At 44.1% G+C, this 25,280-nt stretch overlaps 1 protein-coding gene across 2 annotated transcripts in view; it reads left to right on the top strand.

The window, feature by feature from the left end:
- Positions 1 to 22,127, top strand: part of Sfxn1 (sideroflexin 1) — a 44,811-nt gene extending 22,684 nt beyond the window's left edge. The window contains exons 3-11 of one of the 2 annotated variants that reach the window (XM_028863783.2): positions 1,858 to 2,028; positions 3,974 to 4,072; positions 5,129 to 5,204; positions 5,751 to 5,836; positions 6,685 to 6,812; positions 9,058 to 9,107; positions 18,843 to 18,892; positions 19,350 to 19,397; positions 20,075 to 22,127. In XM_028863783.2, coding sequence (XP_028719616.1) covers positions 1,858 to 2,028; positions 3,974 to 4,072; positions 5,129 to 5,204; positions 5,751 to 5,836; positions 6,685 to 6,812; positions 9,058 to 9,107; positions 18,843 to 18,892; positions 19,350 to 19,397; positions 20,075 to 20,171 — 805 coding nt within the window. In that variant the 3' untranslated portion in view covers positions 20,172 to 22,127. The remainder of the gene's footprint in view (positions 1 to 1,857; positions 2,029 to 3,973; positions 4,073 to 5,128; positions 5,205 to 5,750; positions 5,837 to 6,684; positions 6,813 to 9,057; positions 9,108 to 18,842; positions 18,893 to 19,349; positions 19,398 to 20,074) is intronic. The other variant, XM_028863784.2, reaches the window with a different exon arrangement.
- Positions 22,128 to 25,280: the final 3,153 nt, after the last annotated feature.

The raw sequence follows: 25,280 nt of genomic DNA, 5'->3' as shown, positions 1-25,280 counted from the left end.
TGTAAGCCTGATAAACCCTTTCCTCCCCAACTTGCTTTTTAGTCATGGTGTTTCATCGCAGCAATAGAAACCGTAACTAGACACATACTTAGGATAAATTCCTGCTGTTTTTTAAGACAAACTCAGACTCAAGAGCAAAAGGCATAGTTTTTGCTGTCACAACCTGCATCTTGGTTTCTGGAACCCTGACTAAGGGCAGGGAGGAAAGGAAGAAAGGACAGACACACATACAGGAAAGCTGGGGTCGGGTGGTGATGTGGGCTGTATGGAGGGCGCCTAGCAGGCAACCCAGAACCTCAGGTTCGCACAGAGGAGGGACTAGCTGTTCCAGGTGGGAGTCTGTGTTGATGAGCACTCTGAGGCTCTAAACATCCTGGAGGAGGAAGCTGCAGTTGCTAGTCTGTACACACACTGATCACTCATACTCTGACCCATCCTTTGCCATCCCTCTTGAGTCTGGCCCATGTGGGGATCCGGCTTTGCCAATTTCTCATGAATTCAAGGCCTTGGTCTTTGTCATATGCGTGCTCTCGGGGCTTCCTCCACACCCCACAAACTCAGACTCAAGTGCAGAGGATAAAAGTCATTAAAATGTTTAATATTTTACATAGCTGTCACTTTAGCAAATTTACTCACTTATTCCTAAATCTTGAGTGTGGGAAAAAGTTCTAATTATGAAGGCTTATTCCCATGTTTACAAATGGAAAAAGTAGAATTGAAATCCCAATTAAAGCTCACATTGTGAAATAATCTGTAGCATTTAAAGGGTGATGTGCCCCCTTCCTAGTTTGGAGGCTGGAAGTCTGAGTGACAGGTGGCACAGTAGGGTCACACTCCCTCTGAAGGCTTTCGGGGAGGATCCTCCTTGCCTCATCCTGGGTCCTGGTGGCTCTAGGAATTGTCAGCATCTCTTGGCTTGTAGCTACAGCATTGTACTCTCTGCCTTCTCTGTTTGTGCATAGACACTGTCCCTTGGGTTTAGTGACCATTCATTCAGTAGGCCTTCACTTTGGCTAATTACATCTATAAAGCCACATCCTGTTCTTCTATATGGATGTGTGTTTGGGGACTACTATTCAATTCAACCCAATGTAGATGGTTTAGAAGAATGTTATATTCAAGCAAAGAAATATTTACAGAGTATTGTTGAATAAAAGCCATGGTTAGTGAGCATCTGGTCTGGTGTCATATCTTAAACACCTTGGAAGACTGAGAAAGTATTCACCCAGGCGTTGCCAGTGGCAACAGTAGCTAGGCCCGGGCTAACTTCATTGCTCCACTAAATTTGTGTATTTTCTAAGTCTCTGACAGTGAGTATTTCTTTGATGAGAACATCTGTCAAACTGTGCAGCAAGCCCTTTATTTGCACCAAAGGGTCCCAAACTTAAGTTTGCCAACGATAGGTTTAAAATGAAGTAATAGCCTTGAATGCCATAACTTTGATCTGACTGGTTAAAAATAGTTCAGAGTTTGCCATGTTCAGACTACAGTTTTAATGTCACTTAAAACAATGAATATCTTCAAGCTGAATACTCCTTAATATGCATATTACTTTCTGTTATTTTCCAAATTACAGATAATGGAGATGCGTGGGTCTGAGAAGTTCACTGTAACAGTGTTTTTGTTCTTAAGCTGCCAGGAGGACCAGTAATAGAGTGCATGCTATATGTGTGAGGCCCTGGGTTCAACTCCCAGCACTGAAAACACATAAATAATTTAAAAAATAATAATAACCACCACCACCGCTCTAACAGACCTGCCAGGTCCCATAGGTGCAGTAAGATTTTGCCAACCATGAAGCTCAAGGTAAGGTATCTGAATGGAGCAGTTGCTGGGACTTTTGATGTCATTTTCTAGGCAAGGAATCGTTCCTGCTGGCCTCACGGAAAATGAGTTGTGGAGAGCAAAGTACGTGTATGATTCAGCTTTCCATCCGGACACGGGTGAAAAGATGATTCTGATAGGAAGAATGTCAGCTCAGGTCCCAATGAACATGACCATCACGGGCTGCATGATGACATTTTACAGGTAGGTTACAGATTCGTGAGAGGCCTTCGTTAATTTGCTATTGGAATAATTTGAGGAATATTTTAATATAAATTTTACTGAAATAAATGTCACAGTGATTATGTTAACAAGAATGATGAATTCATTCTATGTGTGTCAAAACATGTTGTACCCCATAAGTATATTCAGTAAAAAATAAAATAAAATAAATGTATGGTTGGCAAGATGACTCAGTGAATAAAGGCACTTTCCACCAAACCTGAACACACAGTTTTAATCCTGGGAAGCACTTAGTGCCTAGAGAGAGTCCACTTATTGCAGGTCATCCTCTGACCTCCACGTGCATGCACATGCATACAAAATAAAAATTTCAATTAAAAATTAACTAGAACTTAGAACAGCTGAAAAGGAGATGGAGGTGGGTGTGGTGACTCACCTGTGCCCACAGCTCTTGGGAGGCCAAGAGGATTGTGAGTGTGAGGCCAGCCTGGCTATACAGCTAACACCTGTCTCAATCTAACAATAACAACCACAAAAGTAATTAATAAAATGAGGTGGTATTGCTTTAACATAAGAAAGATATCATTTCATCTTTAATTCCACCCTGAGTAGATGCTGCCACTCTATTAAGCAGCACCTGGCATGATTTGCGAAAATAAATACCTGTTTTAGCTGGGCATGTGGGCTCATGCCTGGAATCCTAGCATGCGGGAGACTAAGGCACTGGAGGCCATGAGTTTAAGGTCATTCTGAGCAGACAAAATAAAACAATCAAGTAAAATAATAATAATAAATAAGTAAACCAACCACAATCCGTTGTATTTAAAGGTGTGTTTTGCCTCTAACGATGCTAAGTCAAGGGATATAGAGGTGGCCCAGCAGTTGAGAGCACTCACTGGCTGCTCTTGCAGAGGACCCCAGTTCAGTTCCCAGCACCACATGGCAGCTCACAACTGTCTATAATTCCAGTTCCAGGGGGTCTGACACCTTCTGGCAGGCACTGTACACACATGTATATAGGCAAAGCACTCATACACATAAGATAAGAATAAATAAAGCTTTTTTTTTCTAGGACACTAAATAAAATCTTTGTTTAAAAAGAAGTTGACATTTTTCTCTAAGTCTTAGGCCCTAAAGAAAATGAGATAGAAAAAAAAAGTCTAGAAATAAACTCTTCTATTCACTCTCTCTGTAGACACAGGTGTGTTTGGGTATTAGAGTAGATATAGACATGGCATCAGAAGGGCCAAGCCTGCTTCACTTGCAAATAGTTATTTTGGGTTTGGGGGTTTTGTTTTGCTTTGTTTTGTTTTGTTTGCCCAAGAAAAGGGCTCTTCTCTGTCTACTCTGTGCTAGGCTTTTTTATAAGTTTATTTCTTTATGATAGAAGCTGTCCTGGCTAGTTTCTTGCCAACTTGACACAAGCTAGAGTCATTTGGGAAGGGAGACTTTCAATTGAGAAAAATTCTGTCATAAAACTGGCCTATAGGCAAGACTGCCAGACATTTTCTTGATTAATGATCAATATGGAAGGGACCAGCTCACTGTGGGTGGTACTTCTCCTGAACTGATGACCCTGGGTTCTCTAAGAAAGCAGACTGAGCAAGCCATGGAGAGCAAGCCAGTAAGCAGCACCCCTCCATGGTCTCTGCATCAGGTTCCTGCTTTGAGTTCCTGCCCTGACTTCCTTCGATGATGGACTGTGATGTGGAAATGAAACCAAATAAACTCTTTCCTCTCCAAGTTGATTTTAGTCATGATGTTTATCACAGCAATAGAAACCCAAAGACAGAAGCCCTGTGAGCTTGGTAAGGAAACTGGGTGTCAAAGTAGACAGTTTGTGGCTGCAGACTTCCTCCCTGCCTAGTACCCGTCCTTGCTGGTAGTTGATGTTGAACATTTTCTTTCTGTATGAAGGGCGGCTCACTGGTGCTGGAGGGTATGTGATGGCTTACTCTTGTTTTAGGACCACACCGGCTGTGCTTTTCTGGCAGTGGATAAACCAGTCCTTCAATGCTGTTGTCAATTACACCAATAGAAGCGGAGATGCTCCCCTCACTGTAAAGTAAGGCTGTGGGGTGACCCGTCCTCCATGAGCCTGTGCTCCCTAAGTAGCGATGCATTTGAACACATAGCTCGCTCTGTGCAGTGTCTCCCCTCCTCCCTCTGCCGGGATAACTTTCTGCTTTTGTCTTCCTTCTCTGATGTCATCTGCTCTTGGTGGGACAGTGCTCTCTTTCTTACATCCTGAGCTCGGGGCCCTGCAGAATGCCTACCAGGCAGCCCTCAGGCCTGACCTCTGTTAAATAACTTCCCCTGGGGCTGCATGAGTCAAGCCACCAACCAGTCTCAAAGCAGAAGGGGCTTTGCAGTGGTGTGGCCTTTATAGACACTTTACTTTAAAAGCACCTCATTGCTGGAGTCCAAAGAAAGCAATGAACTTATGAATTTGTCTCCTGTGTTAGAATATATGTGTGTATATAAATATGTGTGTATGTGTATATATATATATATATATATTTGCCAAGCTGAGAGTAATTAAAACTATAGCTATAATTTGCACAACAATTGAAACAGTCCTGTTTCTGTTGGAAAATTGCTGCTATCATCAAATGGACCACAGGATGCTGAATCCTGCCACCCAGTGGTGTTTCTCACAATTAGCAGAACGGCTTGGGCTCCACTGCGCTTTAGAGATAAACTTGGACTGTTTTTGTACAGTGAACTAACCTTCTAAGATGGTCCTGCTGCATTTTGCTTTCTGTGTGTACATTAATGTTTTGAATGATAGTTTTGATAGAATGATAGTTTGTACAAATGTGTCCCAAACACTTAGCCCAGAGCCTTTGCTCCATCCGCAGCTTTCCAAACACCCACAGCTCCTCTCCTTCCTCATCTACATGGGTGCTTCATCTGCATGTCTGCTTGTTTGGGTTGTAGCCCACTGTTAGGGATGTGTTGCATTCTGGATTCCCATACTGATGGAGTCACCCCCAAATGTTACTCTGCAGACTCTCCGCTGCTGATCATACACTCCTGCCTCCTCAGTTTCTCCAGATCCTGTGTTCATGATCCCTGACCTACACCCATCATTCACATGATGTCTTTATTTGTTTTTCAGTGAGCTGGGTACGGCTTATGTTTCTGCTACAACCGGTGCTGTAGCGACAGCCCTAGGACTTAACGCCTTAACCAAGGTACTTTAGTTGTGTTTCCATGGCAGAGCATCTTAACTTGTTCTCACCTGTCGCTCTGGGGGCCTCTGTTATTCTCAAAAGAATTGCAGCCGCTTGGCTTGCCTGTAGCCATCTTCAGCTGCATAGTTTAATTGTATCTTCTAGTGGATTGGGGAAGGTTGTAACTAGTAGCATCAGCCAAGACTGGTCTGTTCCTGGCTCTATGAATTAAGTTCTAAATGCTTCTCTCTAAAAAACCCTCCTAAGACTGGGGTGGGGGAATGGGGGGAGCTTGAAGAGGTAGAAGAGCTGGCGCTGAAATCGAAGTTCTGGGACTTGGGGATGTGCTTCCAGCCACACAAACTAAGCTATCCAAGTGTCTTAGATGGGTGCATTGTCTCAGTATGTCCTTGCCAGAGATACAGAAATACCTCTAAGCAACAGGTTTGAGGCCCCTTGACCTGGCTCTATACAGCCAGGACTGCGGAGTTTTTAGGAAGACGTAAGAATTTCCATCCAGCCATCCGGGAAAAGCAAGATGACACTCATGGAATTGTCTTCCTACAGCGCGTCTCACCACTGATAGGACGTTTTGTCCCCTTCGCTGCCGTAGCCGCTGCTAACTGCATTAACATCCCGCTGATGAGGCAAAGGTGAGGGCACACAGGCACCCGGCAGGGACTTGGGCCCCGTGGGGAGTTTCTCCTAGTGTAGATGAAATCATATGAAGTCTGAGATTTGCTTCAAAATAGAGTGGGGTGGTAAGGGCAAGCCCACTGGGTTCCTGTTTGTTGAAGTGGGCTGAAAAAGGCCTAGAGGCTTAGAATGCATAGTCTTCCTATTTCGAAGGTCTACACCCTCTACACAGAAAAAAGTTCTGTAAGACTGAGACCAGAGATGGAGAAAGCCAAGAGTTTCTTGGTTTTCCCTTGGAATTTTCATATGGAGCTTAAGGTAATTTTAATCTTTATCTTTGAAAATGTGTTTTTAGAACTGACAGAAATTGAAGGAGAAGAAAGAATAAGCATTTTGGACAGATCACAAAACATCAGGGCAGTGGCAGGAGTTGGCTCGCAGCATTAGGAACTGTATGCAGCTAATGAAAATCCAACAGGGCTGGGTTGCAATGACTGGCAATACATGAGATGCTCAGTAACGCTATGTACTGTATCTATTTCTGATTTAGAAGGTTGTTCAGATCTGTACCTGAGCACAGAAATTAACGTCACCTTTGAGCTAGCATATCCACCCCTCAAATCATATTATTATTGGAAAGGTACATCCTTCTGAAAAAGGAGTACTCCTGTTATTTTCCCTTCATGTCTGTCACAGGAGGCTTGAACCTGTTCATGATATTCAAAAATAGACTTCTCAGTGCCAAGAATGACTCTTGAGTGGGGAGCTGGATGAAGGAGGTACTTGATCTTCCTCACCAGAGCCCTCCTTCAGGGCGCTGCCTCGAGGCATCTGTGAACCCCTCTGCGTATGTTCTGCCCTTCAGGGAACTCAAAGTCGGCATTCCTGTCACTGATGAAAATGGCACCCGATTGGGAGAATCGACCAACGCTGCAAAACAAGCCATCACGCAGGTGGTGGTCTCCAGGATCCTCATGGCAGCCCCCGGCATGGGTGAGTGAGCTTGGAGGTCCTGCGTGGAGTTCACGCCAAGCCTTTACCAGTAAACAAAACAGCAAACAGCACCCCCCTTTGTGAAAACTACCTCCTGATGGTGGAGCCTGCGCCTGGGCAAGTAAACATTGGGTGGTACAAACGGGACATCCTTTACCACAATGCTTGGGGCTTTCTGGGGCTTTTCAAATCCTCCCAGGTTGAGGATTTGTTTGGATTTTAGGACATTTACATATAAATAAAATGAGGTACCTCTCAGGGGGCCCAAAGTTAAATTTGAAATTTGTTCATGATAGATATACATCTTGTACATGTGGCCTAAAAATAACTTTATGCAATATTGCTAATGACTTCATACATGCAACAAACGTTGCATATTGTAGGTATGCATTGTAGCTGATGAGAGTTGAGAAAGGTGATTGATTATGGAACATTTCAGAGCTGAGGGGTTTTTTATGATTTATTGATTTTTATTTTATGTGCATTGGTGTTTTGCCTGCATTTATGTCTGTATGAGGGTGTCAAATCACTTTGAGCTGGATTACAGATAGTTGTGAGCTGCGATGTGGGTGCTAGGAATTGAACCTGGGTCCTCTGGAAGAGCAGCCAGTTCTCTTAACTGCTGAGCCATCTCTCCAGCCTCCAGAGCTGAGGTTTTTTTGATTAGGGATTCTTAACCTGTATGTAAAATGGTGACAAGAGCCAAGGGAAGGAATGCTAGGGATGGAGGAAGCAAGTGGGCAGGCGAGGGACTGGGTAGGGGTAAGGATGGGGGCAACTTCTTAGCAAGGTAGAGTGGGCATCAACAGAGGGGCAGGAGCTTGCCTTTTGTGTGGGAGGCATTCTGCAAAGGAGGAGAGAAAGAAAGGATTTGAAGGGGCCTCAAAGACTAGTGCCAGCTACTTGGGCATTCCAAGCTCTAACTTTTATTCTGAGGAATAGAGCACCACGCAGTTTTAAACATGGTAATTATGTGATATGGGTGCTATGTGAGACTAGATTAAAGGGGTGCAGCAGTGGTGAGTGGAGACAGTTCGGGGTGCCCCTGCCCCACAGGCAGCAAGCCAGAGTGATGTAGTGGAGATGGTGAGAGTGGGTGGAAGTGGGTGTGGACTGTATAAATCTTAAGATGATGCTTCTGAAGTCCATGGAGATAAGTACTTTCTCCTGAAGTTCTCCCTGGAACATGGGACAGTGACAGTGCTGAGGACAGCTATTAGAAAATGTGCATCTGGCAGCTACTCTGTTATTTACATAGTGTGGGGTCAGCATGAGCAGAGAGAACATCTGTGTCATATTAAGACCCTATGAGAATCTCCTGTCTACCTATCGGGCTGCTTGGGGGCCTAGAGAAGGTTCTTAGACACTCAGACATCAAAGGACCTTTGAGTGACAGCTTTCTTTGTAGGGAAAACAAAGAAAGAAACCCAGGAATTAATGTTCTTGAATTTCTTCACCTAAGCTCCATGTAAACAACACTTGGCGATTACAAGGTGCTCTCAAATGAAGCATGCCTGTCAGCTGCTGTTGGCTATTGTCACATGATGCTGCTATTGTCACATGATGCTCCGAGCTGACTAGCTTGAATGAGCAACAAAAGTTGAAGAAAAGTACATAAAGGAAAACTGAGGAACATTCTGCAGTGTGTATGCAGCTCAGCATCCAGAGTCAACCAGCCACCCAAAAGGAAGATATGTGTATTGAACACGTTCAGGCTTTCTTCTTGTTATTCTTGTAACTCTTTGCACATCGTGTATGTTGTCTGTAAGCCACAATTCACCTAGAGATGACCAGCAGCTCTAAGGCTGAGCATCCATGCATTTTGTAACCACAGGAGTCCTGGATCTAGTCCCCTGTAGATACTGAGAGACAGCATTGATCATGTTGCGTTTCAGCTAACTGGAGGAGATCAGCATTATCTGATTGACCTGAGGAACCCCTCTATACTCTAGTGGGCTGCCAGTGTGGTCTGTGAAGGTATCTAGGGACCAGCAGGCTTGTCATTCCAAAGAGAAGGCTGTTGAGACCCCAACACATCTCCTGAGCCCGGATTTCCAGATGGCCTGACAACAGTATTGCACCCCAGTTTCCACTCAGCTCCAGTTCTGCACTGGCTTTGGTTTGAGTCTTTCACTCTGCCAATGTAAAAATAGCCTAAGACACGGCTTTCTATCAGCCTGTTACGGGAAACGCAGCTGAAGGCAGGCGTTAAGTGAAGATTTAAATGGCCCTGTCTTTATTACAGCCATCCCTCCATTTATCATGAACACGTTGGAAAAGAAAGCCTTTCTGAAGGTAAGACCCATTCCAGTGTCATTTTGTAAGTCCGTTTCTTTCTTTTTCTTTCTGTTGTGAGACAGCGTTTCTCTACGTAGTCCTCACTGTCCGGGAACTCACTCTGTAGACCAGGCTGGCCTTAAACTCACTGAGATTCACCTGCCTCTGCCTCCCAAGTGCTGGGAGTAAAGGTGTGTAGCACCACACCCAGCTGTGAGTCCTTTTCAAACTTCACACTGAACAGAATAGTTAGTGAATGACAACCTGAAGGCCAGTTTCCCTCGGACACTTACGTAAATATGGAGGTGCTTCTGAAAGCATCTCCTTTCCACTCTCGGATGTTTGAGAAGGTATGAAGACTTCTGCTGTGGGGAGGCAGTGAGTGGACTCTCCACCTGGTCATGTGTGGCATGCCTAGCTAGGTCAGAGTGAGAAGATGGTAGTGACTTTGGGACATAGGAAATTATCTGTAATATCGGGAGTGGAACGATCTGGAATAATAACTTCTTGGAGCATTGAATTTAGTATTTCTCTTTGGTAGTCATATCTAAAAGCTTATTGATCTATCATAAGAAAGTGTGCATTGCTGTGTGCCATCTCTGTGCCGTACAGATTGTGTTTTGTTGGTTCTAGGATTAGCCCAGTTGGGATACAGTGGGATAAGATGGCTCTTTCATATCATGCCGAGTGTAGAGACATGCTTAAGAGCAGAGCCCTGGCCCTCCCCGGAGGAGTAGGTGTACTGTGAACACGGCAGCTCCCTGGGGGTGGGCCATTTGAGTCTTAAAAGCAGAACTGTAAAAGCAAGGGAATATTGTACATAAAACTGGAGAGAAGGGATGCTGTCCCAGACCAGATGCTTCTAGGATGAGATCATGATGTATACACATAGGTCCATGTGCTCCATATGGGCCCCAGGAGGAGAAGGAAAACCAAATGCTGAACGGACACTTCATAAACACTGTAAGCTAAGAAAGTATGCTGCAAATAAACAGCACAAGCACCTCCCTGGACCAGGTAAGGGACAGGAATGTCCAGCCATTCTCCTGGAAATTCTAGGGACATGGAGAATTAAAAACCCCAAGCTATGTATCTGAAACATCTAACGTGGCAATGTGCATTAGTGTCAGAGTCACTGTGTAGTGACAAAATGTCTCTTTGCTCTTGGAGCATTGTCAGAGGATTCAGAGACCTCATGCTTCTCCAGAAAGCTGCACACCAGAGGCTTCTAAGAGCCTCAGCCACAAGTCAACAAAAGGCAGAAACAGTAGCTGATATTTAAGCAGTAAATCTGTCAACATGGCAGTGGGTCCTTTGGGTCTCAGTTACCTAGGGTCACCCACAGTCCAAAAATGTTAAGTGGAAAATCCCACAGACCAGCAATGCATATGTTTTAAATTGTGAGCCTTTCTGAGCTGTCCTCTGCCTGTCTAGAATGTGAATCAGCCTTTTGTCCAGGGTCCACACTGTTCACATTAGCGGCCTGTGAGTCATTCAGCAGCCATCTTACTTACCACGTCAGCTGTCACGATCTCTTAGTACTCGTTTCTAAGTGACCCTTATTTTATGTAATAATGGCCCCAAAGGGCAGGTGGTGATGCTGGCAGTTTCATTATATTATAATCATTCTTATAACTATTAATTGTGTCATCAGTGATTGTCCATTCCTCAGTATCTCTGGTTTATGTTAAACTGGGTCATGGGAAGGTGTGTATAAGCAGAAGCATTGTACATGCCAGGCTTCTACTATCCAGGGTTCCAGGCAACCACCTGGGAGCTTGGATAAGGGGAGGCTGCCATCTAGAACAAAATGAAATTTTGTCCTCTCTTGACATTCAACCTACTGCAATTAATTATGATTTTGAAGATACATGAGAAGATTTTACTGAAGTCTTTTTCTAGTACAAAGTTTAGGAAATGTTATCTTTGAGAGTTTATATATAACTGACACAAAACTTCTATCTATAAACTATCAGATGACCACATCATATGCAGTTTGCCAGTCAGAAATCTCTGTGGTTTTCAGATAATCTGAAGACAAGCCAATGTGCCCTCTTCTGGCAGTCTCCGCCTGACGTACAGGAACAGAGTCAGACTCTGAGGGAGAAAACCTACAACATGAATTGAGCACAGGGACTAAGCCTTAGAACAGTGGGATAGTGGGGAGCCTTCCAGCACCAGGTCAGCATCCCGAGCTGCTGTCTGCCAGATCATCTTTATTATCTGTGCTGAGGGTATAGATGGACCCATCAGCCTTTTCACTTTTCACTATCTTTTTTTTTTTTTAAAGATTTATTTATTTATTATGTATACAGTGTTCTGCCTGCATGTGTCCTTGCAGGCCAGAAGAGGGCACCAGATCTCATTACAGATGGTTGTGAGCCACCATGTGGTTGCTGGGTATTGAACTCAGGACCCCTGGAAGAGTAGCCAGTGCTCTTAACCGCTGAGCCATCTCTCCAGCCCCACTTTTCACTATCTTAAGGCCTTGCATAAATAAATTTGAAAATAACAGAGAATGGAAGAGCATATTAAATAAGGCAAATATTCCCTCCTGCCAAAGGCAAGTGATATCAACCTTTAAAAGTAAGACCAGGGCTAGAGAGATGGCTTGCTGGTTAAGAGCACACTATGCTCTTGCTGAGGACTCACATCCCTTTCCCAAGCACCCACATCCTGTACCTCCAGCCCCAGGAGATGCAATGCCCTCTTCTGACATCCTAGGGCATCTATACTCAAGTACATATACCCATACACAGACATACACAAACACTCACACACATAATTAAAAATAATAAAATTTTTTTTAGGTGAGGCTAGATTTTTTCTCTTGAATATTATCATCTTCTGTGTTCGTTTTTCTGGCATAAAAGTAACAGCTTTTGCAAAAAAAAAAATAGTACTTGTTAGTCCTTTGACCCACAGATTGTGGTCATCAAGATTTTGTAGGTCACTATGGAAACCATTTGCAGCCCACCTTCAGTAACAGCATCACTCCATGCAAGCTTTCCTGGTTACCCACCCCACGGCCAGTTAGTGGTAAACTGCTGATGCTCCGGTTATATGGGAGCACCCACAGTCCAAACATACTAAGTAGAATATTCCACAAACAGGTAGTACATACTGCACAGTGCAGCTTGATGGTAGCGTAGAGGCTGAGAATGTTGTCCCTTTTAGGAAGGACATTATTTGGAAGAGACTGGCTCCAGCCTGTGGACACAGTACACACTCTGGCTGCTGGTGTGCATCCTTCATCCTGGCTTAGAATTACATCAACTCTGTAAGAAAGCTTGCATCCCACTGATGGAGGACAAATGGCCATGGGGGGGAACCTGAGACATGAAGTTGGTTCTTTAGTATTCTAATTCTCCAGCCTTTGAACTCCTGGGGTCTCAGTGTTAGAATGGTTACCATGGTAACTCTAATCTTACCATGGCAGATATTGGACAGAAGGTCTAGTTAGTCATAGTGCACATTTTTTCCTGGCTGTGATAGATGGAAATTCCTGTGTGTATATCCTGGCATTTTCTTACATGAAAAAGACTAGAGGAGACAAGCATTCTGATCACCATGGCCACATTGTCCTAAAAAAGACATATATGTCCTGAGTTTATCCCACCTCATCTTTTTTAAATTTTGAAAGTGTATTATTGTTGTGTATATGTATATATGGGGGGCACACATGTGCCACAGCACACATGTGGAGGTCAGAGGACAGCTTTTTGGGGTTGCTTCTCTTTCCATCCTTATGTTGATACCTGGGGTTGAACTCAGGTTGCCAGGCCTACCCAGACAGCAAACATCTTCACACACTGACCTCCCCCCCATCTTAATTTATAGTTGGCAGCATGGTTGTTTCCAGTTTAGAAGTGTGCCACCTCACTTTCTCTTCACTCAGAAGCCCTCCATCACAACCCCCAAAGAGGCCACTGGCTTTGGAATCCTGGTGGCAAGGTGGGAAGATGTGGCCAGAATAGCTCAGGATCATTCCAAGATCCTCCCTAGCTACAGGGAGTCTGGTTGTAGCCTCATTCCTTCCAATTTCAAGGAACATATTGCTTTGAAACAGTCAAGGCTAAGTGTTCTTGAAGGATCCCTGTACACTTACCACTCCCAAGTTCAAGGGTCAAGTTCCACTTACATATTCTCTTTCCATGTGGGGCTTGTTTGATAGTGTGGCCATTATTCAAACATACACTGGGGAAGAATGTATCGATGTTCTTGTTTGGAGCTTGAAGTATTTTCTTATCATTTTTGGAAGTGCAAATTTTTCTGTGATAATCAAACTCCCCTCCTAACATGAGACCAATTGAACATTCTCGGCTTTTTAAACAACAACACTTGGAGAACATTCAGCATGACTCATCCTCCCCCGCATCTTATCTTTTTCCAAATGGAGGGCTGGGAAAACACAGCAGCTATGGGCAGGTGACTCATGAAAATCTCTACAGCTAACCAAAAGTTCACTGCCTAAAATACAGTGTGTCCTTGAACAGTCATCTTGAAAAACAGGCCTCATACTCTTCAAGTTCCCTGGCACTTTCATTGGGAATAAAACTGATAGATTTAGGTCCTGAGGTCATTCTTTGGACTTTTAATCTGTATCTTTATGTTTCTCGAATAGACTGCAGTGTTTACTCAGCTGTTTGGGGTTGTTTGTCAATGAATATGAATGTGACATTCTTTACTTATTCATAGACAGTCTTTACTCTTGGGACCTTTGCTGGATGCCTGTGGTAAGCAGTGTTCAATACTAGAGTCACAGAAACAGGGCATGAGCCTTGCTCTCTCTCAGAATCAGTGTCCGTAGCACAAGGTGATTTCAGCTTGGGGCGACAGAGAATGCAGAGGAGCTGAAGTTGGCATAGACCCCCAGAGGACCAGCCGGTAGCACGTGTTCTGTAGAAGCTTATCGAGAACAGAGTGTGGCTTGTTGGGGATCTGTGGGTGGTTGGGTTGTAGATAGGGAATTGATTCTACCCTCTATACAAATTAACTCCCCGTGGTTGGTGAAATCTAAATCTCAAAACTCAAGTATAAAAAGAAAATATCATTGAACACAGAGTTTAGACAAAGATTTCTTGGATACATCACCAAAAAAAAAAAAAAAATGAAAAATTTGACTACTTCAAAACATTTTTAAATTCTCTCTCAAAAACTATACAGAAAATGAAAGACAAGAAATGGACTAGGTAAAACAAGTCGCAAAGCAAAAGAATTTATGAAGAACTTAAAACCCCCTACAAGAAAATGACAATGCAAAAATGAGCAAAAGAGTCCAGCAGATGCACTAAATATATACAAACAGAACATAGAAAATGCTTGGGATCGATTAGTCATTGGAGAAATTAAAGTGAAAACCACATGAGCTGCTGTCAAAGCCCTGTTGGACTGGCTACAGTTAACAATTGACAGTAACAAGTGTTGATGAGTCTGTGTAGGAACTGGAACTCTCATGACCTGCTGGTGGACATGTAAAATGGTACAACCACTTTGGAAAACATGTGAGCCATTTATACAAACATATGCTGCAGTGCAAACCAGCCATTTCTAAATATTTCCCTAAAAGAAACAAAAGCAAATATCCATAAAAGATGGAAGTTAATCACAGCTTTTTTACATTAGCCTCAAAGTGGATACAGCCCCAACGTCAACAGGAAAGTGTATCAACCCATTCAGTGGAATACTTACCTTGTCAATGAAAAACAATGATTTACTGATGCAGCAACAGCATGAATTCCCAAAGTAACAACACAAAAAAGTAGATACTGTATATAAAACCCTAGATCCAGACCTGGTGATGCACGCCTGTAATGCCAGCAATTGGGAGGCAGACATAGGAAGGTCAGGAGTTCAAGATCATTCTTGACTCTATAGTAAGTTTGCTTAGGCCAGCCTAGGCTACATGAGACTTACCAAAAAAAAAAAGTAAACTCAAACCCTAGGAAACATAAACTGATGCATAGTGAGGTCAGAGTTACAACTTTGGTAGGGAACAGAGACCAGGAAAGGAGCAGAATCCCAAAAGTGCTCAAAGAACATGGAAAGCACTTAAGATGAATGATGGGCTCATTGTTTTTATGGTGATGACAGCCTCATAACTGCATATAGGTCACAAATTACATTGTACACATTAAGATGTATAGTTCATTGTATGCCAATAAATTTAATGGAAAAGGAGCCATTAGAAAAGAATTGAGACTCATATTAACATTGAGATACATATCCATGTCACTATGTATCCCAAGCCATATCAGTCTGAAGATGTATGTCTTCTAAGTTAGTATATTATTTTTAATTCATCTGAAGATTTTTGTGGAGTAAGCCTCCTTTTTACACAGTCTGTTAAGCAAGACATGCCCCTACCCTGAGGGGTCTGTGTATATGTAGTAAAAGATGGGACATCCTCAGATTACTCATTTCTTGGCCTCAGACCAAATTCTCCCTGGGGAATAGGCAGGATGGGGTAGAGGAGACAGTCAGGAATGGAGCTGAGGATGGATGGGGTTTCACAAGCAAGTCAGAATTACCCAGAGTCCTTGTCATTATGAAGAACCCTCAAACAAAACTAACCTGAGGTGACACACAAGTGCGCTCTTGGATATGTCTGGCTCTATTTACTTAGGCAGACAAGAGTCCACTAGAGATGAGGGGGCTGTTCTTACAGGCTCAAGTTCATCTACCCATATGAGCTCACTCAACAGTTAGCCTACTGTCCCATCCCTAAGGCTGTGTGCCAGCCTGGGTGTCTCATGTCCAGGAGGATCTTAGGTGAGAATTTATCGTCTCCTGCCAAGAGACCTGCCCTCAAGCAGGTCAGGTACTTGAGAGGAGGCATGGAGTCAGCACAACAGCATATGCACACAGGAGACTTTTTTGAGAACCAACACTTAATTCTTCATTTTCTTTTTCTCTATCTGCTGTTCCTACTCTGTTCTTTCTCTGTTCTGTTCTTCTTCCCAGTTGTTCTCCTTCTATCTCAAGCCTGTTCTCCATCTTCCCTGATGTCATCCTCCTCCATCTTCCCTAATGTCCTCCTCCCCCATCTTCCCTGATGTCCTCCTCCCCCATCTTCCCTGATGTCCTCCTCCTCCATCCTCCCTGATGTCTTCCTCCCCCATCTTCCCTGATGTCCTCCTCCCCCATCTTCCCTGATGTCCTCCTCCCCCATCTTCCCTGATGTCCTCCTCCTCCATCTTCCCTGATGTTCTCCTCCCCCATCTTCCCTGATGTCCTCCTCCTCCATCCTCCCTGATGTCCTCCTCCCCCATCTTCCCTGATGTCCTCCTCCTCCATCTTCTCTGATGTCCTCCTCCTCCATCTTCCCTGATGTCCTCCTCCTCCATCCTCCCTGATGTCCTCCTCCCCCATCTTCCCTGATGTCCTCCTCCTCCATCCTCCCTGATGTCCTCCTCCCCCATCTTCCCTGATGTCCTCCTCCTCCATCTTCCCTGATGTCCTCCTCCTCCATCCTCCCTGATGTCCTCCTCCCCCATCTTCCCTGATGTCCTCCTCCTCCATCTTCCCTGATGTTCTCCTCCATCCTCCCTGATGTCCTCCTCCCCCATCTTCCCTGATGTCCTCCTCCTCCATCTTCCCTGATGTTCTCCTCCTCCATCCTCCCTGATGTCCTCCTCCTCCATCCTCCCTGATGTTCTCCTACATATTCCCTGATGTTTTCCTTTATGTCTTTACTGCTCTTTCTCTTATCCCTTTTATACCTCCTAAGACAATTTCTATGCAAGAAAAAATTACTTCACAGCCACAAGTTACATATTTTCCAAAAACAAAATCTTTTCACAGGAAGAAATCACATTATGATCACAAGTTACATGTACTGACAGGCAGTATTTGCAGTTTCAATGTAGCAGATTCCTATCCTATTTAAAAAAAAAAAAAAAAAAAAAAAAAAAAAAAAAAAAAAAAACTTTAAACAAGTGGTCAGCTAGCCATCTATTTTCTTTACACACAGTAGGGTCATTTAATTTCCTTTCACAATTTTGTTTTTTCAAGGTGCACACTGGGGCCTATGATTAATTCTGTAAATTATATGACCAAGGAACTCAGGCCTAACCTTGGGTATAGGATCATCAGGCTGTTTTTCCACAGACAGAATTGATGGGTCTATAATGTATGAAACTTCCTTGTTCTTATTTTCCGTAGTCTGCAAAGCTCACATCTAACCAAGGGGAAAGTGACTTTTAGCCTTTTTTTTTTTCTCTTATTGAAGCAATTGGCAGAATAACCTAAACCATTTCCATAATCATCTTTACTGTCTTAACCACCTGAATCTTTTAGGCTAACTCAGAAAATTCAATGAAATCATAAATCTAACTAGTCATCATTGCTCTTATAAAAGTTATCTTCATTGTGATCTGCAAGTACATTGCCTGGTGAGGAGTGGGGTTTTCCCGATAAGCAATCACTGTACTAGATGCAGTGAGGTCCTTTCCTATAGTAATCACACCATGCCAAATTCAGCAGGAGCGCGGCCGCAGCAGAAGCAAGGGGCATGCTGGAGACTTCCCAGGGCGTCACCTCTCCAGGATGCACCCAGCGTAGCCTTGCTATACACTGGGCTGTGTTCCGTAAGCTCCATTGCTGACAGCAGCTCCTCTGACATGGCCACCAGCAATCGCCCTGTGAAAGTCCCTCATTAAACAGGCTGGCCAGTTATTTGTGTAGAGGTAGGAGGACCATATGTGTTGAAATCATATAGCCCAGTGAGCTGAATTTACAATGTATGCTAGTGAGTACCCAGACAGCCTGGCCCAAGGATGCATTTTTCAAAACAGGTCCTGTGGTCAAGTGGCACACGGCAATAGTTTCCTCTTTCGTTCTTTTAGGTTAACCCCCCCCCAACATAGCCTGTGTGGGTTGGTTTCATTTTGATGATGTTTCCCCTTCCTCTTTATTCCCCCTTTTCCTCCCTCCCTGTTGACCCTCCCAGTGATCCCTTTCAGCAAAGGAGTCTCCTTGGGCACCAGGGTATGCCTTCTATGCACATTGTCTTGCAACAACTTGTGTGACTCAGAACTGAGGTGGCTGATTACATCCCAACCAACTCACAATTTGGTTGCAGAAATTTCTGTGGTCTTACTGAGATAACCCCATGTCTCATCGCGCTTTATGTTGTGTATTTTCCTTTTTTAAAAACTAAATATCTAACAATGTTTATTTTTTCAAAGACCAACCTACTCGTTCATGACTAGCAAAGAAATTTTATTCTGGAAATAGTTTTAACCTACTCACAGCAACTAAATCCATGAAAGAGCATGTGCAAACCAGTGGAGGGTGGTGTCTGCTAGGCTCCTCCCACTCTCACTGTCCTGGGTTCCTGGCTTGTCTTCATCTTCAACATTAGAGAGACTACTCATTTTGCATCCTAATAAAACTTGGTCTCTGCCTGCTTTTTCCACACAGTTGATCGGTGCTGGTGATGCAGAGATTTAGTGCAAGTTCATGTCTCGTCAAACTTGCATGTCAAACTCTTCTGCCTCCCTAGCAGCAGATAAACCATAATTAAATGCTAGCTAGCTAATCCCAGACCTTGTGTACACAGGCGGATAACACCTGGGGGAGCGGTGGCTGCTGCTTGGTCATTCATAGCTCAGGGCCATGAAGTCAGGACTAACCAGTGTGGCAGTGTTGCCCAGGATCTCACTAATCCCAGTGCATGGGGTCTTATGCCATGGGGATGCTCTTTGAAGAACCACATGGGAAGTATTCACACTCGTGTATTTCTCAATACAGAGGTTCCCGTGGATGAGTGCACCAATTCAAGTCACGTTGGTTGGCTTTTGGTAAGTGTAAGTGAACCTTTAAAAAAATGTAGCCGCTATTACTATTGTGTGCATATATTCAATAGGTGTGTATCACAGTAGTCAACACAGAAATCACACTTATATAAGTAATTTTTGATGCCTGTGGAAGGTTGGGTGATGCAAGAGAAGTTTTGAAAATGATACCAACCCAGAATGCCTGGACTATGTGGCCCCAGTGATTAAAAAGATGGAAACTGTCACCACAGGCACCTCCAAATTTAGGACTCTCTGGGTGTTCTCCTGTAAACTCCAGGTACCCACCCCTTTGTTCTTGGTGCCCTTGTTTATCAATATGGCGATTAAACAGTACATGTTTGTAAGGCAATCCTGTGCTCTAAAGGAAGGAAAGAGTTGCCATTAAAATACAGAGAGAGGGAAGGAAGCCAAGAAGTGACACTTCATCCTACTGACCTGTCGTTCTGTTTCTTTTTTTAAGTTTGGTGTTCGCAACCCCGCTGTGCTGTGCTCTATTTCCTCAGAAGAGGTAGGTGGTGGAGTTTTTTTTCTTTTTTTTTTCCAGAATTATTGTGAATTTCGATCCTAAAAATGAGCTGGAGACACAAATTCAGTTATTTGATTTCAGTAGTAAAAAAATCAGGACTCTAAAGGGTCGGGGAATCCTCTTAAAAGGAAGAGGCTAAGCAGGCAAGCTCAGATCTGTGGGGCCTCAGGACTCGCTCTACCCAGTTCTTTCCTGCTCCCTACTGTTACATATGGGAATGTTTTAGCCTTTGTGAGAGTCAGGTTGCCTCGTGTACATTTTGCTTGTAGAACCTTTAACGTGGCTCCCTGCATTGGCACCACAGACCAGCACATCTGTGGTGTTCGTCCACTAGAATGGATTCCCTGACCACAGCTCTGCCCTTAGCTTGGGTAGCTGCTTACATGCCAGGCTGCGGTCACATGGGTCCAGGCATGTCACTGCCGCGTGCTCTTACCAGCAATGAGACCGTTTCAGCCTGAAACAACAGATGAACAGGCTTAGCAATCGGCTTCTTACAGTTCTTGGTTGTGATGATTGTTTCTCCAGAGGGACCAGAATGATCATTTTGTAGCCCGTGTCCATGCACCAGCCCTGGGTCTCTGAACCTGTGTCCTCTCCCTAAGTTCAGGTTCCTAGCTTTGCCCTTGTGATAACCTGTTCCCTCTGCCTTGTCCCAGTTCCATGCCTGTGACAAGCTTGGAGGATGAGTTGCAAGCCAGCATCCAAAGGAGTCATCCTGAATTACAGCGTGTGTACTTTAACAAGGGCCTGTGAAGCCAGGATCAAGCCCTGGAGGCTCCTCCTGCCATCTGTGAACCTCCCGAAACCACAGCAGTGAGGAAATCCCATGTGATGGGGGCATTCCCAGTTACAAAAGCCTTTAAAAGATCTGCATTAGAGTCAAGCTGCCCCTTGACACAGCACCCAGTGCCAGTCAGGAGCATGACATTTGAATCATGTTGTAATTTACAAACATACCCTTCTGGTAGACTTTAATGACGCCGTTTTTTTCAAAGCCCTCACCTCGAGCTTTCAAAAGCACTGGTAGGCATAGCATAGGTGCTCCAGTTACCAGCTCAGTAAACATTGGTTGTCAATGGTTGGAAAGGTCACCCATTTCATTCCTACTTTGTTCCACAGAGGCCTCAGCCATGAACTGGGAAAACACAAAAGGTCTAAGACTAAATATACAAGTGTAAAAACTAAGGAAGCTTTGTCTCCAGTTTGGCAGTGGACCAGTCCAAAATAGATGGTAACAAAAATTGAGGTTCAGAGGTAAACACTCCGTCCACATTCCTGAAGTCAGCCACAGAGCAGGCTATGAACTCGTCCCTGCAATTATCCTGTGTTCACAGTACTGACTTCTCTTGGTTAACTTTTCAGTTTGTCTGGTATTCTTATAAAATTATTAATCTGACCTCAAAGGTACTTTATAATCATGAATTTTCATCAAATAATTAACTGAAATGCACAATGCCAGGTTTAGGATATATTCAGTACCAGTGCAGTCTGGTTTGTTGGGTTTTTTAGATGTGAAACTATAGTTCCTAGTCCCTATGTGCCTTTTTCCCCCTTTATTTCCTTCCTTTTTTTTGTTTTGGTTTTTTTTGTTTGTTTGTTTTGTTTTTTTGCTTTCATGAAGATACAAAGATAATAAATGAACAAGTCAGCAACAGTGAATGTTGTGTTACATTCCACCCTGTTTGTTTGAAGACCATGAAATTACGCAGCATGTCTGCATCTCCATAGTGATTTTACATGTTACATGTTCAGTGTAGCTGAGGTCATGTTGGAAGTATGTAGATGTTCCCTGTCATAGACAAGCTCCTTGTTACACTGAGTGTAAATCATTGTAATTCAGAGATTTGTAAGTGAGAAAAAAAATATTAGAAACTATCTAGTTTCTGTAGATCTTTTTCCTGATAATGTGTCCAGATTGAATTTCCTCATAAAGAAAAAATGGTGTGCCTTGTGTCTGTGTTTCTCTGTTCTCTAAAAGGATGTATGGATCTGAAGCTCCCATCCCCCCCCCCATGCTGCTGGAATCTTCTGTAGTGTTGAATGCCCAGCCACTTGAAATGCAATGGCTTCTTGTGACATTCTGGCCTTGGACGAGCCTCGTTGCCATCATTGCTTCTGTTTAAATGGTGGTGAGAGCCTGGAGTTCTAGGCAGGGCTCAAAAGATGCTTAGAGGACATTTCCGAGCGAAGCTGCAGGCCTTGGGGTCCGCCTCACCCCGCTGGTCACTGAGCTGTTACCCCAGTGTGTGTGGAGCTCTGAGAACGTGGAAACGCAGATGGGAGACTGACATACTCCAAGTGTCAGCCCAGGTGTGGTGAGCAGTGAGTAGTGGGTGTGGAGCTGGCTCTTTGAAATTTGTTTCTAGAAATTTGGGCTCTTAGTGCTTTTGTATAGGAATACTCACTGTGTGGTTTAATCATGATTTATTTAAAAAAAAAGAAGAAGAAGAAGAAAGACAGAAGAACAAATGAGTGAAATTGGCAATCTTTGCTGATCTTTTAAAAACACTTCTTTTCTGAAGACAAAGCCACATGAAGTGCAATAAGGTTGTAAGGTGACTAGTTAATATTTCTCTAATGTGAGCTAGAGTTGCGTGTGTGACTGACTAGCAGCTATCAGTATTAGCGAGGTGTCTTGCCAACGTAAGAGCCAATGTGTCATTTCTGTTCAACTGATGAAGTGTCAAATAAATGCAGAATGAAAATCAACTTTGTCTTTGTTCGTATGTGAAACATGCAGTTTGGGTGTTACGATCTGTGCCGCCTTTCATCTGAGCCTCACCAGCAACTGCTAATGCCATGTTCTGTGTTCTTGCTGATCTTTTAACTACAGTGTATTTCTGCCTGGGGTTGCTGGTCTCCCACCCTCTTGAACCTCACAGGGCAGTACCCCTGTCTTCACAGCTGACATGCTCAGAGACCCCCAAAGGAGACCTGAAACAGGTCCTTTTGAAGAACAGTGGTAAAATTTCATTGATGAGTTAGGCACAAGTTTTATGGTGATAACTAGCAATAAAGCTAGATGAACTATAACAATACTAAGTTGTTTAAAACTCATGGAGTGTTTATTTTTGAAATTTTCCATGTAATCTTTTGGACTATGGTGGATAACATATGGTGGTAAAAACAAGAAAAACAAAAGTATAAAGAGACTGCTATACACAGAGGCGCACGCCCCCACACCCCCTCCCACACACACCCCTGACTAGTTTAATTCCGAAGTGTTGATTGTGAACTTGGAGGGAAAGTGAGTTTCTGCTTCAAACCTCGGTGCCGAGTGCCACTTGGGATGCCCAGGGCAGTTTGCTCACTGGTCAGATTCTAGCACAGAACTGTTGTTTTTAACAAGAGAAACATCCAGATTTGAGATTAAGAAGCGATTCATCAATGAACAATACAGAGCTGAGTACTTAAATATTTTTCTTTTAAATTTATTGTGGTGGTTTGAATAAGAATGATCCCCATAGGCTCCTATATTTGAGTGCTGAGTCATCAGGGAGTGGCACTACTTGAGAAGGCTTGGGAGGTGTGGCCTTGCTGGAGGAAATGTGTCACTGGGGATGGACTTTGAGGTTTCAAATGCTCGAGTCAGGCCCAGTGTCTCTTTTCTTCCTGCTGCCCACTGGTCCAGATGTAGAGCTCTCAGCTCCTTCTCCAGCACCATGCCTGTGTGCCACCATGCTCCCTGCCATGATGATAATGGACTAAACCTCTGAAACTGTAAGCAAGCCCCAGTTAAATGTTTCCTTTTGTAAGAGTTGCTGTAGTCATGGTGTCTCTTCACAGCAATAGAACATTGACTAAGACATTCATTTATTGTATGGATACATGTACATATGTGTCTCTTGCTATGGTGTCTGTGTGGACGACTTGTGGAAGAAATTACTTCTCACCTTCCACCGTGAGCCCTGAAGGTCAAACTTGGGTCATCAGCACTAACTACAAGCATCATTACCTACTGAGCCATCTCGACAGTCCCAGAGCTTAGTGCTTCTTTGGTCGTATTTCTGCATTGATTTTGCTCCTGTAGCTTTATTCTCACTTCATTTATTATACTCAAGAACATGGGTCTAAGAGTCAGAAAAGCTGGGCCCAGCATTTATGGTTCCCGTTTATAAAATGTATGCTTTTTGATTAGTGGCATTCTTTGTATGTGTTATCTTCCAATCACTATAAGAAACACCTGAGGCTAATCAGCTAGTAAAAAGAAAAGGGTTGCTTGGCTCGTAGATTTAATAGTTCTGGTCTGTGGTTAGATGGACTCACTGTTCTTAGGCCTCTGCTGGAGGCGTGGGCTCGTGGTGTCAGGGTAAGGCTGCTGAAGTGACCAGGAAATGCAGAGAAAAAGATAGAAGGCTCCATAGTCCCTTTCAGTAGCATGTCCCCAATGACCTAAAGACCTCCCAACTAGACCATGTATTTTATAGGTTCCACCACTTCCCAGCAATGCCACCCACTTTGAACAGATGGACCTTTGAAGAATGTACCAAATTCAAACTAACACTGTGAACTTGGGTGTGTGTGTGTGTGTGTGTGTGTGTGTGTGTGTGTGTGTGTGTTTTGAATGTGGTGTTTGAATGGTGTCTGGAGAAAGTAATTGGTGCTACCTCTTATAGTAGCTACAAATATTAAAGCTAACCCCCATGCAGAGGTTTCTGAATGATAAAAAGGAAAGGAAAGGACATGACTGCTCCTAGGTATGGTGGAGGAGAAAGTTTATTATAAATATGTGGGAGAGTCCAGAGTAGACATGACCAGACTGAACTAGGCCATGCTGGGAGAGAGGGTGCTCAGCTGGAGCCTCTGGCTCACCCCTGCAGGTGAAAGTCCTATTCCTGTCTCTCCAAACCCCACCAGCACACAGTCTCCAAACAAAAGAAAAAGGCACCAAAAAGCCCAGTTCCACATTCTTGCCTGCAGCTTCCTCGCTTAAAGTTGCCAGCCACCCAAGTCCCCACCTAAGTGTTCAGCTTTGACCATACTTGGGCACAGACCCAGCTTGTGGTGGACGCATCATCCCCCCTCACCTACAGTCTATAAACCTTTCCTGCCCTGGGCTGGGCATGCAACTTCTCTGGCCTCCATCTCTGGGACTGGAGAACCTGCCCAGGAGTTGCTTTGCTCAATATACCTGCTGTTATACTTTTTCAGTTCACGGCTTACTTATAATGGGGTTGTGGGGGGCAGAAAAAGGCCACATGGGGAGGCTGCTCTTCTCCATCTTTCTTTCCACCAGACACAATCAGCTTTCGACTTGGGTTAAGTCCGTTTCTCAGCCACCACCAGGTACCTCTTCCAGGCCCGGGAAGCCCAGGAATCCTCTGCCAAGCTTTATGGGCACCAGGGCAAGCCCATTCCATTCTGGAGCAGAGAGTCTGTTCTTGGGTTCAGAGACATCCTCCCACAGGCTCCCTTGCCCCTGCTGCTCAATTCCAGGCTATCCAGTCCTACTCTCACCCTAGTCTTAGGTCTCCAGCACAGGCTTGGAAACGGGCAGCGCCAGGTCTAAACCGGATGCTCAGTTACCCCTGGGGTATCTGCTGCAAAAGTTATTCAATCTGGGGCCTGTCGACACCATACACCCAAAACGCCTAGTTTTCTTTTGTTCTGTACCCTAACCTCAGCACACTCCAGCTGAACAGTCTAAATGGCCACCGGAGGGCACTCTTGACTTTTACATCCTCCGTGATGGAGAGAAGTTTTCTCCGCCTATAGACAGATTGTCTGAGCTCCCTTACATCCAGGGTTGGGGGGTTCTGTGCTCACATCCCTCCTTCTGTAGCCAGTGCTGGGCAGGGCAGGTCTTGTTGGCTGGGGTTGTGGTGCCTCAGGACGCCCTTTCATCTGGGGCCTTGGACTCTG

This window comes from Peromyscus leucopus, chromosome 5 (genome assembly GCF_004664715.2).
Source record: "Peromyscus leucopus breed LL Stock chromosome 5, UCI_PerLeu_2.1, whole genome shotgun sequence".
NCBI lineage: Eukaryota > Metazoa > Chordata > Mammalia > Rodentia > Cricetidae > Peromyscus > Peromyscus leucopus.
The sequence above is the reverse complement of the archived record's forward strand: the minus strand, read 5'-3'. Positions and strand labels throughout refer to the sequence as shown.